The sequence below is a fragment of the Fusarium keratoplasticum genome, chromosome 11, assembly GCF_025433545.1.
Source record: "Fusarium keratoplasticum isolate Fu6.1 chromosome 11, whole genome shotgun sequence".
In the NCBI taxonomy this organism is placed as follows: Eukaryota; Fungi; Ascomycota; class Sordariomycetes; order Hypocreales; family Nectriaceae; genus Fusarium; species Fusarium keratoplasticum.
Window position 1 is genome coordinate 534,881 of NC_070539.1, and position 10,852 is coordinate 545,732.

The 10,852-nt window shown below is 51.3% G+C and overlaps 5 protein-coding genes across 5 annotated transcripts; 3 read left to right on the forward strand and 2 right to left on the reverse strand.

The window, feature by feature from the left end:
* Nucleotides 1–303: 303 nt before the first annotated feature.
* Nucleotides 304–1,050, forward strand: NCS57_01298000 (uncharacterized protein; the record flags this gene model as incomplete). The annotated part of the gene is made up of 2 exons (XM_053062634.1): nt 304–414; nt 466–1,050. The coding sequence occupies 2 exons, from the start codon at nt 304–306 to the stop codon at nt 1,048–1,050; spliced, it is 696 nt and encodes a 231-aa protein (XP_052907529.1).
* Nucleotides 1,051–1,859: 809 nt separating this feature from the next.
* On the reverse strand, nt 1,860–3,874 carry NCS57_01298100 (uncharacterized protein; the record flags this gene model as incomplete). The annotated part of the gene is made up of 7 exons (XM_053062635.1): nt 1,860–2,409; nt 2,463–2,492; nt 2,545–2,696; nt 2,749–2,948; nt 3,005–3,139; nt 3,192–3,383; nt 3,442–3,874. 7 exons carry the CDS (start codon nt 3,872–3,874, stop codon nt 1,860–1,862), a joined length of 1,692 nt encoding a protein of 563 aa, XP_052907530.1.
* Nucleotides 3,875–4,994: 1,120 nt separating this feature from the next.
* Nucleotides 4,995–6,762, forward strand: NCS57_01298200 (uncharacterized protein; the record flags this gene model as incomplete). Its single annotated transcript, XM_053062636.1, has 3 exons — nt 4,995–4,999; nt 5,053–6,622; nt 6,673–6,762. The coding sequence occupies 3 exons, from the start codon at nt 4,995–4,997 to the stop codon at nt 6,760–6,762; spliced, it is 1,665 nt and encodes a 554-aa protein (XP_052907531.1).
* A 635-nt stretch (nt 6,763–7,397) lies between these two features.
* Nucleotides 7,398–9,172, forward strand: NCS57_01298300 (uncharacterized protein; the record flags this gene model as incomplete). The annotated part of the gene is made up of 2 exons (XM_053062637.1): nt 7,398–9,044; nt 9,092–9,172. 2 exons carry the CDS (start codon nt 7,398–7,400, stop codon nt 9,170–9,172), a joined length of 1,728 nt encoding a protein of 575 aa, XP_052907532.1.
* Nucleotides 9,173–9,668: 496 nt separating this feature from the next.
* Nucleotides 9,669–10,814, reverse strand: NCS57_01298400 (uncharacterized protein; the record flags this gene model as incomplete). Its single annotated transcript, XM_053062638.1, has 3 exons — nt 9,669–10,199; nt 10,270–10,428; nt 10,479–10,814. The coding sequence occupies 3 exons, from the start codon at nt 10,812–10,814 to the stop codon at nt 9,669–9,671; spliced, it is 1,026 nt and encodes a 341-aa protein (XP_052907533.1).
* Nucleotides 10,815–10,852: the final 38 nt, after the last annotated feature.

The following is a 10,852-nucleotide window of genomic DNA, read 5'->3' on the forward strand; positions in this document are numbered from 1 at the left end:
ATGACGCTATCGTCGTGTGGGGCCGGCCGAACGACACCCCAGGCGAGGATGGTGGAAGATCGGACACACTTGTTCCGGCCGGTGACGGGCCAAAATTGTTCCATGCCGGTATCACAGCACCCTCATGGTCGGCCTCCTGGTTGTCCACGGTCGGCCTCTGGACGGTCGGCCTCCCACATCAATCAGTCAATAAGCTGGCGCATCAACATCCTAGTCGCTCAATATCGCTGGGATATAGTTGGCAAAATGCTTGCGATATAGCTTTTGTTTGAACCTCTCGCCAAAATATTTGCCCAAGGCGACATGCCGACATCTGAATCATGCAACTCGCCAACACCTGAACCGCGCGCTCCACGCCACCCAGCACCATGGCGCCTGGTCGAAGCAATTCTTTATGAGCACCGGGCCTGCGATGTATGACTGTTCCCTCCCTACGATGGCCTGACGTCTAACGTTTTCCCCTAGTTTCTTCCAGATCCTGTCGAGACCGCTGGCTCACACCTCGTTAACGCCCCTTCTACGCCGACATCCAATCAATCACACGACCCCGATTTCGTCGAAAGGCTACACAGATGTCTAGAGCTCGCCATCTTTCGGCAAGAAATTCGCCGTAGTATGTATGGAACAGCTACGGCCGATGACATCCGACCGGGACACACCCCACCGGGCCTGAGAGAAGAGATGCGCCGGGCTGCCCTCGATGGCCTCTACGATTCCGACAGCAGCACCTCGTCTGGGCGATCGTTAACGACGATATCGGCCAATACTCCGCAGAGTTGTGATATGGTGTCACACGCTGCGTCGAAACAGACTGTCGCTCCGAGGCTCGGGATACGGACGGGCCCATTTGTTGGAAAGCCACTCGACCTCACCCCGTCCTCTCCGCCCTTGTCGAATCTTGATACCACATCGCCGCCAGCGGCGAGTGTTTCGATAAGCAAGAAAAGGAAACACGCCGAGACGGACACCCAATCCCCAACACCAGCAAGAGGCGCGACCAACGAAAAGCGACGCCGACGGCTCAATCATACAACGCTGGACATGCAATGAGTTCCACTGTCGGAGAGGCAGGCGCTGTTGTCGGTTCACTTCTTCACCGGTAGAGGCAGAGAGTGTTGAGCACAATATCAAAGAACCTGAAACATAGGGTTAGCAAAGAGCACAGTAATTAGCTGCGTTCTTGACCAATCTCTGCGTTCTTTGATGCTGTGGCTAGCGCTCGCTGTTTCTATAAAGGGAAGTGCGGCCATCATTTGCAGTTCGATAGCTCTCTAGTATGAGCCCCAAAATCACATCCGATGTGATGCGGCGTGATGCGGTATTCAGTTTCATCGTTATCTGCAATGATGTCTCCAGGAGGAGCCATCAACTACAAATGGCTGCTTTTGGAGACGTCATTGCGGACAATAAGGAAACCCAATACCGCACAACTCCGCATGACGTCGGGTTCGGAAAGATGTTGCTTCACGGGTCGTTCAGACATTGCTATTGTCGGGCAATGGTGGAAAAGTGTTGTTGACAAGGTCGTGTGGACAAACCCCCTTCAGCCAAGGGCGTGCAGCCCCTTGAGCCACTATATGTGAACAACAGTCTTGTAATGGTTGGCTACATATAATGTTTACATTAATACACTAATCAAGTCATCAAATGACTACCATCTTCCATTTAGCATTCCAACAGTGACTCTTCGCGAAGCATCTTCAGTGTATACCCTTCCACCAGCAACCGCTTGTCAAGGAGCCCCGCGACCTCTAGCGCGGCATTGGCAAGCAGTCGCACTTGCACGGCCAACAGAACATGCTCGTTGTAAAAACTCAGGAGCGCGCAAAGTTTGTGTGTCTTGCTTGTCGTTTAACCTCTCAGTTGATCGGCGTGAATATAATAGGAAGCTCTGGCACGTTGAGTGTGAAGGTATCCTTAGCTCCCTTGTCAAAGGCCTCTCCATCATCCCCAGGGGAGAATGCCAAGTTGTACTCGAGAGCAATACGACTAAGAACCATACGGAGTTCCATGAAAGCGAGGTTCTTTCCAGGGCAGCTATACTGACCCCTTGAGAATGGAATCCAAGCCACCTTCTCCAGGTTCACGTTCTCCCAGCGTTCGGGTCTGAACTCGAGGGCATTCTCCCAATATCGCTCGTCTCGCTGGATGGTATAAGTGGGAACAGAGACGATGGTGTCGCCAGGGATGAAGACCTCGTCAATCTGGAGGCCTTGTGGGGGTGTCAAGCGAGACAGTCCTCCGGGGGCTGACGGTTTCAACCGCAGTGTTTCATGGATGACGTGTTCGAGATATGGTATCGACTTGGTCTTTTCGTATGTCCAGTCTTTGACTCCCTCAGGAAACTGAGCTTGGATAGCTTCTTGTAGCTTTCGATAACATGTTGGATATTTAGTCAAGAAGAATAACCTGGGCATGATTAGCACGGTTTATCAAGAGGTTAGGTTACAATGGACTCCTACGCATTCGTCAAGGCTACTGCCGTTGTGTCACTACAATGATTAGCAATTGTCGTGGATAGCGGGCTGTCGCTTGATGGCTTACCTGCCAGCAACAATCATGAGACGAGAGTCTTCCTGAAAAGCTCCCTCTCCAGGAGGGGCAGAGCGGTCATTCTCGTCTTCAGCCCTTAGCAACCAGGAAATGACATCTCTCGGATCGTGGTCTTTGAGAGTTTCTTTGTTCTTGTTCTCGATCTTTGATGAGGTCAGCTAAAGGTCCAGGAGATTGAACAGTGACATGACTCACTGCACGTTTCGCTTGAAGCTCCTGTGCACACCAATCTGCAAATCTGGCGTAGCTCCCAGTGGCTCCTGGGATTTTGCCGAGCATAGACATGAGCCAGGGTACTGTTGAAAGTACGCCAACTGCAGCCATGTTCTCATGCAAGGCTTGTATGGCTGGGTGCTTGTGGCCTGAGTTCAACATATTGAAGTCCTTGGAGAAGCCTGATAGAGTGAGTATTTAATGTTACATCAGACGATTCAGGATGGAACTGGCTTACCAACTTGTCCCATCACGTCGAATCCAAAGAAGGCTGCGTATAGAGTCATGTCCATCGGTGTGCCTTGTTTCTCTGCAATCCGAGACATCAAGATTTCTACTTTTGATGCGATCTTCTCTTCGTATACGGAAAGGGCTGGATTGCTTCTGGTCAGTGTAGACTCTTGTCTAGGTATTCAATCTCGTACCTCTAAAGCCCAGACCTCTCATCCATGCCTTCTTTCGGAGCTTGTGGGCCGTCAAGTCGCGAGTGGTATGAAGCGAGATCTTTCTTACATCGTCCGACACTTGACTATACCATGTCGACCTCACGCATTGGTTTGGGGGTTCGTAGATGATTGAGATGGCACTTTGACGTGTGATGGAGATTTCACGAGGTCCTGCACCGCTCCCAGTCAGCTGCTGTTCGTGTTGCAGGCTTATGATGCACAAGCATACCAACTCGAACAAAGTCCCCGTAGATCTCGTGCAGTTTCTGGACTTCTTCGTTGGCTTTCAATGCTTTCGCGGCATTTTTCATAGCATAGAAGCGCGAAAGTTTGGCCGGGAACGGGCCTGGAAAACGGTGAAGCCGGTGAAAGAAAGCTCGATAGATGAGAATACTGCTCGCAAGACCAACATTGAAGGCATTCGAAACCAGTGCTATTCTCAAAATTGCCCCAATAATGGTGAACTTGCACACTTGGATGTAAGTAAGCAGGAGGGTGGTAATCACGCCCAAATAGGCAAAAACCATGGCCCAGGCTTGGCTGTCGATCTCGAACGGCCTGATTGCTAGGTGTGCGACGATCCCCAGCAGAAATGAAACCTCGGCCGTGATCAGCGGGGCTGAGTCGAGGGCTGAGTAGAGTACTACACCCAGGGTCGCCATCTCGAAACAGTTTCCAAAAGCGAAAGAAGAAGAACGAGCGAGAGCTGCATCTTTGGAACTCGAGCTGAAGAATATGGCGTTTATGTACGCTGAATTGTTCAATAAAAATGAAACATATTCTGTAGAGCTGACATCAGCGGCTGAAGATGCAGGACAACCGGCGACAAATCAACAATCACGGATTGCATTTCTCTTTGCCTCGAATTGGCGGCATTGTGCGCTGCAAGGATGGCCTCACAGGGCTGGCAACCAACACATGCTAAACATCTCCATGGTCGTGCCTTGATGGCGCGTGGGGCGTATTGCTTAGCTTCTGGTGGCGGTCAGCGGCATGAACACGGCTGTGTTTTTGTGCTGCCAATGGACGTGTTATGTTGAGATGTGAGCCTGTCGAATCAACTTCAAGACCACAGCACTCCTCCAGAGACGTCGAGTGCACCCCTCACAACCGGACTGTGTTGAGATCGCTGAAGTTCATGCTATGCGCAGCGATTTTCTGTAGTCCAGCCATTTGTGGCATCGCGGTTCTTGGTCGTGTGGGGAGGGAGCTGGCTCGTATCGCAACTTTGTAGTGGAAGCTTGGGGAGTGCAAGATTCTGATACTGTCAAAAATAGCCCATCGCAGAGCAAACGCTCCTTAACAAAGCTCTAGTTCAATGCCACTGCAAGACAGCATATACGCCAAGTAGGGACGAGAAACTTATCACAAACGCGTATATCTAAACTTTATTTTTGAGACAGGGCTCCCTTCGGCCTGCCACGCTTCATCAGACGATCTTGGCTCCTTCGTGTGCGTGTCTTACGCCAAGATCCTTCGCTCCCCGCGGGCGCCGTGGGTACTCTGTGTCGATTGGGCGCTAAACGCCAAGATCACGCCCAGAAAGAAGGATTGGGATGCATTCGTCATGCCTGGTTCACGTTTAATGACGAGTGTTTTTCAGTTTCACCGTCGGATGCCTCAATCTCGAAGTATTCTGGAAACAAATTACGCTCCGTGAGGCAAAGCAATGAGGCGGTGTGTTTTGCGAAATTTACATAAAAGAGTGTCGAGATCTTGTCTGGAGCGACACTGACATGAACAACTTCAAACTTCATCCATATCGTCAATCCCAATTCCAATATGAGGTAAATATCTGAGCTCAATCATACAACACCAGTGCCGTGCTAATAGCGTTTAGTACATCAAAACAAGACAAGCCGGTGACATCCAAGATCACCTCCCGATTAGTCCAAGAGGCTATTCGTGAGAGAGACAAAAACATCAGCCGCCCCGAGGGCCCCATCAAGAAGAAGGATGACCCAGTCGATGACATCGTCAGATTGACGGCTGCAAGCATCGGATTCGTCTCCGAAGCCATCCACTACCGACGACAGAAGAAGGAAGCGAAAAAGAAACAGAATGCGCCCGTGACCCAGCAGCTAGATGAAGTTCCCATCGCCGCGCAACTAAATGAGGCCATTTGGGAGCTGGACGCTGTCGGCCAAGAAGCGGCACGGGAGGAAAGTCCACAGTCTCCCAAGGAGCTCGATGCGTCTGCAGAACTCAAGGAACCTCACGAGCCTGAAGAGTCCAAGGTGCGCAATAAACTACGGAAGCCAAAGCCGGAGGAACCAAAGGAACCAAAAGAGCCCAAGGACGTCGCCAAGGCTTTTCTTCAGAGACACCCCTTTGAGAACCAAGCAGACCCCAACACAAAACTCGCGTTGCCCGTCATCCTACCTCAGCGACGTCCAAAGGATAGAGGCCGAGGGTTCGTGCGAGCGTATGCCCCAGTACTGGCAGACGTCGATATCGACCAAGAAACATTTCTTGACCTGATTGACTCGTTCAACAAGTCTCTGGAGCCGAACCCATATCTCTACGCCATCAACTTGACTGGTCTTGCCAGCATGGCCGCCCCCGAGCCCTTTTCGATGCTCATTGGTGCCAGTATCGACGTATTGAGTTTCATGACGGTGGAAGCACACAGTCGATTCAAGTCAAACAAGTTCCTGGACCACGTCAATGCAGAGTTCTTTGCTCCGCGTCGTCTCGTGTGTCTCGTCGTGACCTGGAGCCCCAACACCAACGACGATGAACTTGTATCTGCGGTCGCCCTAGATGGCAGGCCGGTTGAGTCGCCGCCTTTGACTCAACAGATGAAGGACATAGTGATGCAGAAGGCCTCAAGCAAGGAAAGCTTAGAGAAATTCAAGTACCAGTTCCAAGACAACATGAAGCCATCCAAAGGCACTGTTTCTTGGCCTGAACCAGCACCACTCACCTTTCCGTCCCTGGACGAGGTTTCCAAAGGAAAGGAAAGCGAGGCAAAGAAGAAAAAGAAACTTGACAATGCAGAGAAGTGGCTCGATGAGTACATGGATAGGCGTGGACAGGCCAAGTGGATCAGGAAGAATCCAGATCACTCAGTGGCCAACATGTTACCCAAACCCGAGTTTCGGTCGCGATACGCTGACCCTAATCATCCGGCTTCTAGCGGTGACATCGTGGCCTTGCTCACTGGTGGTCGTTGGAAGTCTGGGCGTGCAAAGCCTGCAGAGCCTGAGAGCAGTGGCAGTAAGGCAGACTCGGATCGAGATTCAGATAGCGAGAAGGAAGAGAAGAGGAAAGAGAAGAAGGAAGAAAAGAAGAAAGAGGAGAAGAAACAGACGGAGGATCCGAGTGACGATGAGGAAAAGGACCAACGTGCATCAAAAGACGAGGACAAGAAGAATTCTTCTGGTGGATGGGGACAGCTGTTTCAGAGCGTAAGAAGCCGCATCCACACTGTTGGGGAATATGCTAATAAGACTCGCAGAATGTGTTATACCTCGTCATCACGGATCTTCCTCAAAAGGAGGAGCCGGCGGAACTTGACAGTGCCGTGGTTGCGGAACTCCCATCCTGAGATAGAAAGACGAGGGGTGTGGTGGGACTGGGAGCCATTATAGCCTCAGCCATTGCCACCAAGGAGGTCGTGGACTACGGGGTTTCTTTCACTATGAGAATAGCAACTATACCATTGGAGCAAATGCATATCCCGAATTTCTGTTTGTAGCCTTTAAATCCGTTCAATACATCCGCATCCTCTCCAGCTCAGTTCAGCCCACGCAACACTTGCCCCTTCGGTCACAAACGAAGCCAGGTGACCCAAAACAATGGTGACGTATCATTATAGAGACGTGCCTCGGCACACTTCTCTTCTCGTCGACCTAAACAAGGGAGGCTGCAGCCAGACGCCGAGGTCATGGATGATTTTGCGGGGTTAGACGCGCCCAGAAGGGCATTGATGATCTTACCCCACACTTTGGCTTTTTCCGAGATTTCGATGCGGCGCCAGCCGATGAAGAGTTGGTATAAAGCCTGGAGAGCAGTCTCTAGACGTTGGTGGGTGTATTTTGTCTCTCTTTTCATCTTGAAACCTCTTTTAAAACATCTTCCGAGAAGCCGTGTCTCAAGCTCTGCGGTTGCCTGTGTTGGCTTAGCTCCTCAACAAAAACCCACTGAAGCCCTACAAGTTACAATTTCCTCCTCGCAAACACCATGACGCTGAGATCACGCTGGGAGGAGCCAATCCCCGATTGCTCTTTGCAGCAATGGATCTTTGGTTCGGCTTCCGGTCCTATGGAAGATTCTGAAAAGCCTATTCTCATCGATGCCGATCGACCAGAGACTCACCACCTCAACAAGACCCAGTTTCGTCTCCTCGCAAAGCAGATTGCGCTTGGTCTTATTGATGCAGGCATGCGTGAGGGTGACAGAGTACTCGTGTTCTCTTCCAACAATATATACTTCCCAAGCGTGTTTCTTGGAATCTTGATGAGCGGGGGAATATTCACCGGCGCAAACCCTGGCTTCACCTCGCGAGAGCTCGCTTACCAGCTCAAAGACTCGGGCAGTACCTTTCTGTTCACGGTATCGACTTCAATTGAGACTGCACTCGAAGCTGCCAGTGTCGCTGGCCTTCCGTCGGACAAAATCTTTGCCTTGGATCCTTCGGTACTGCCGCCATTTGATCAATCAGCTCCCACCCAGGCCACGCAAGTCAGCGGTGTCCGTTCGTGGACCGACCTTCTACTAGGCAACCAAGAACGAGCAAAGACCTGGGAATGGAGCGAGCCAAGCAACCCGGAGGCAACCGTCTGTTGTCTCAACTACAGCAGTGGTACAACAGGAGTCCCCAAAGGTGTCGAGATCACCCACAGGGCCTACGTCGCCAACGGCACTGGCGTCATTGAGCTCGCAAACAAGGACCCCGAAGAAGCCGAGTTCCGAAAGAGATCCCGGTTGCTCGCTTTTCTTCCCATATATCATGCCTATGGGCAGACATACTTTGTCTCCATCTACCCCCGCATCGGCGTGCCCGTCTACGTTATGCCAGCTTTCAACTTTGAGAAGATGCTGCAGCACGTGCAACAGTTCCGCATCTCGACCCTCATGTGTGTTCCGCCCATCCTTGTCTATCTCTCAAAACACCCGATTGTCAAGAAGTACGACCTCAGCAGCGTCGAACGTGTCAATTCTGGCGCTGCACCACTCAGTCGCGAGGTGGCTCAGGGCGTTGAAGCCTTGTGGCCAGATGCGAGTGTTATCGTGAGGCAGGGATGGGGCATGACGGAAGTTACATGCACTTGCATGACATGGGATTCTCGTGTGGAGAGCAAGGTCGCGGCAGTGGGTGAGCTTTCGCCCAACTGTTCAGCGAGGATCATGAAGTCGGATGGAAAGACCGTGGTGGAACAGGCAAATGAACGCGGTGAACTCTGGGTTACAGGCCCAACTTTGATGAAGGGGTACTGGAAGAACCCTACTGCGACAGCTGATACGATTGCTGTTGACCCAGATGGTACCAGGTGGCTCAAGACTGGCGACATTGCTTACGTCGAGTCCTTCGAGCCTGGAGCAATCTTTCACATTGTCGACAGAATCAAGGAACTCATCAAGGTCAAGGGGAACCAAGTCGCACCGGCCGAGTTGGAGGCTGTCCTCCTCGACCACCACGAGATAGCAGACGCTGCTGTCATTGGCGTCCCAGCTAATGGAGACGAAGTCCCACGAGCATACATCGTCAAGGTCCAGGGCTCGCAGATCGCTGGAGAGGAAATAGTGAAATGGATGGAAGAGAGAGTCGCCAAGCACAAGCGTCTCAAGGGCGGAGTCAGGTTTGTCGAGGCGATTCCAAAGAACCCGGTGAGTAAACCCACGGCATGTCTGGATATGATGCTAATTTCTTGTAGTCTGGAAAGATTCTTAGAAGGGCTCTTCGGGATATGGCCAAGGCTGAATTCAGCATTGACCTTTCTCGGTCGAAGCTCTGAGCGTGTGTTTCAGCATCGAGGCTTGTGCACAGATAGACAGCCAGGTCTAAAGCCTATTGCTCGACAGAATAAGTAGAAGAAACCACATATGCACATACAAGCATAAATATATATCTCGGCGTTTTCTGTCGCCTAGGGTCATATCATGCGTCTTACTTTTCCTGAGGCTCCTTCAGGCCTGGTTAGAGTGATGAGCGACATCTGATACTCTCCCTAGACATGGCACGAACAATCACTCCAGGGCAAATTTGAAAGGGATACAAGTCAATAAGATTACTTAGTTATGCAAGGCTAGCTTAAGAGGATCATCGTCATCCACATCACTATTATAAAAGCCACGGTGTGAGATTTACGCAAATTGATAGGTAATTATTTGCAGCTAGAAAGTAAAGAAGAATGACATATTACACATCAACCAAGATCAAAACACTCCGTTCATCCCCTTCATGCATATCAGGCAACATTTTAGTTGTTGCAAGTCTACCTATTTTCATGCTCACAGCTTCTCGTTGACCTGAATAACAGCTGGGGCAGCGATCGTGGCACCAGGGACCATACCCGGGGCAGTAAAGTTGTTAGAGGTGGTCAAAGCCGCCACAGAAAGACCCTTCATGACATTCTCCGTAAATGGGAAGAAGGCGTCAAAGTTGATGCGGCCCTTGTTCCACTTGACGTTGGTGATGGGCTCGCTGATAGGTAGAAGTTGGCCGCTGAAGTAGGTGAGGTACAGGCCCTTTCCATTGCCGCCAAGGAACTTTTCGGCACCTCCCGCGGTGCTAATGTCGGCGGTGAAGGTGAGGTACTGGTCCTTAGGCTTCACATCAAGACCCATCGAGCCGTCCTTGACGTCGAGCTTGGCAAAGATGGGCAGGTTGATCATTGAGATGTCGAACGGGCAAGATCCCGAAACGACAAACGTATTGTAGATGTAAGAGAAGGCAAATGCCCCGACAGAAGTAGTTAAGAAAGGCTTCTCAGAAGGAACCCGTCCAAGAAGAGTACGGTAGAAGCCGCCCTGCTCACCCTCCTGGCCGATGACCGAGGCGATGGCCCGAACAACGCCGTTATCTCCATTTCTGCGCAAGGGTCTGGCTGACGTCTTGCAGAGTTCCCACAACAAGCATTGTAAAGCTCTCGGCGAGTGCAAATGCGTCTTCGATGTTGTTCATGGGAAAGTGGTATTTGCAGGGCATCGGCGCGGGAACGTTGAAGTGCTTCAGGACGTTGATCGCGTTGATGGCGTGAAGCTCCCCTTGCTGTTGGTCAAAGTTAGCGAGTGAATTACAAGCGAGTGCTAAAAACTTACAGCGACAACAGTCTCCAACACCTTGACAAGCTCAGCCTTGGTGAACCGCCCATGATGCCTATAGCCTGGCACGCCATCTGTGACGTTCTGAAGCAGAGACGAAAAGTACGCCTGCTCAAACTCTTCACCAAAGGCAAGAGCCTGGAACGCAGTCTTGCTGCTCTCGCCCAGCTTTGGAGGAGGAGGTGCACTGGACAAGGTGCTGTCGGCTCGTCGGGAGATGTCCTTCAGCTGTTCCATGGCGGGATTAGGATAACCATCGTTGGTCCTTGGCTTTGAGGGGTGAGCGAGCGCGAAGCTGCTCAGGAGGGTGGTGATGACACAAGCGACCTTCATTTTGCTTCACTTGATGGATTTTGGAGATGATGCGATTG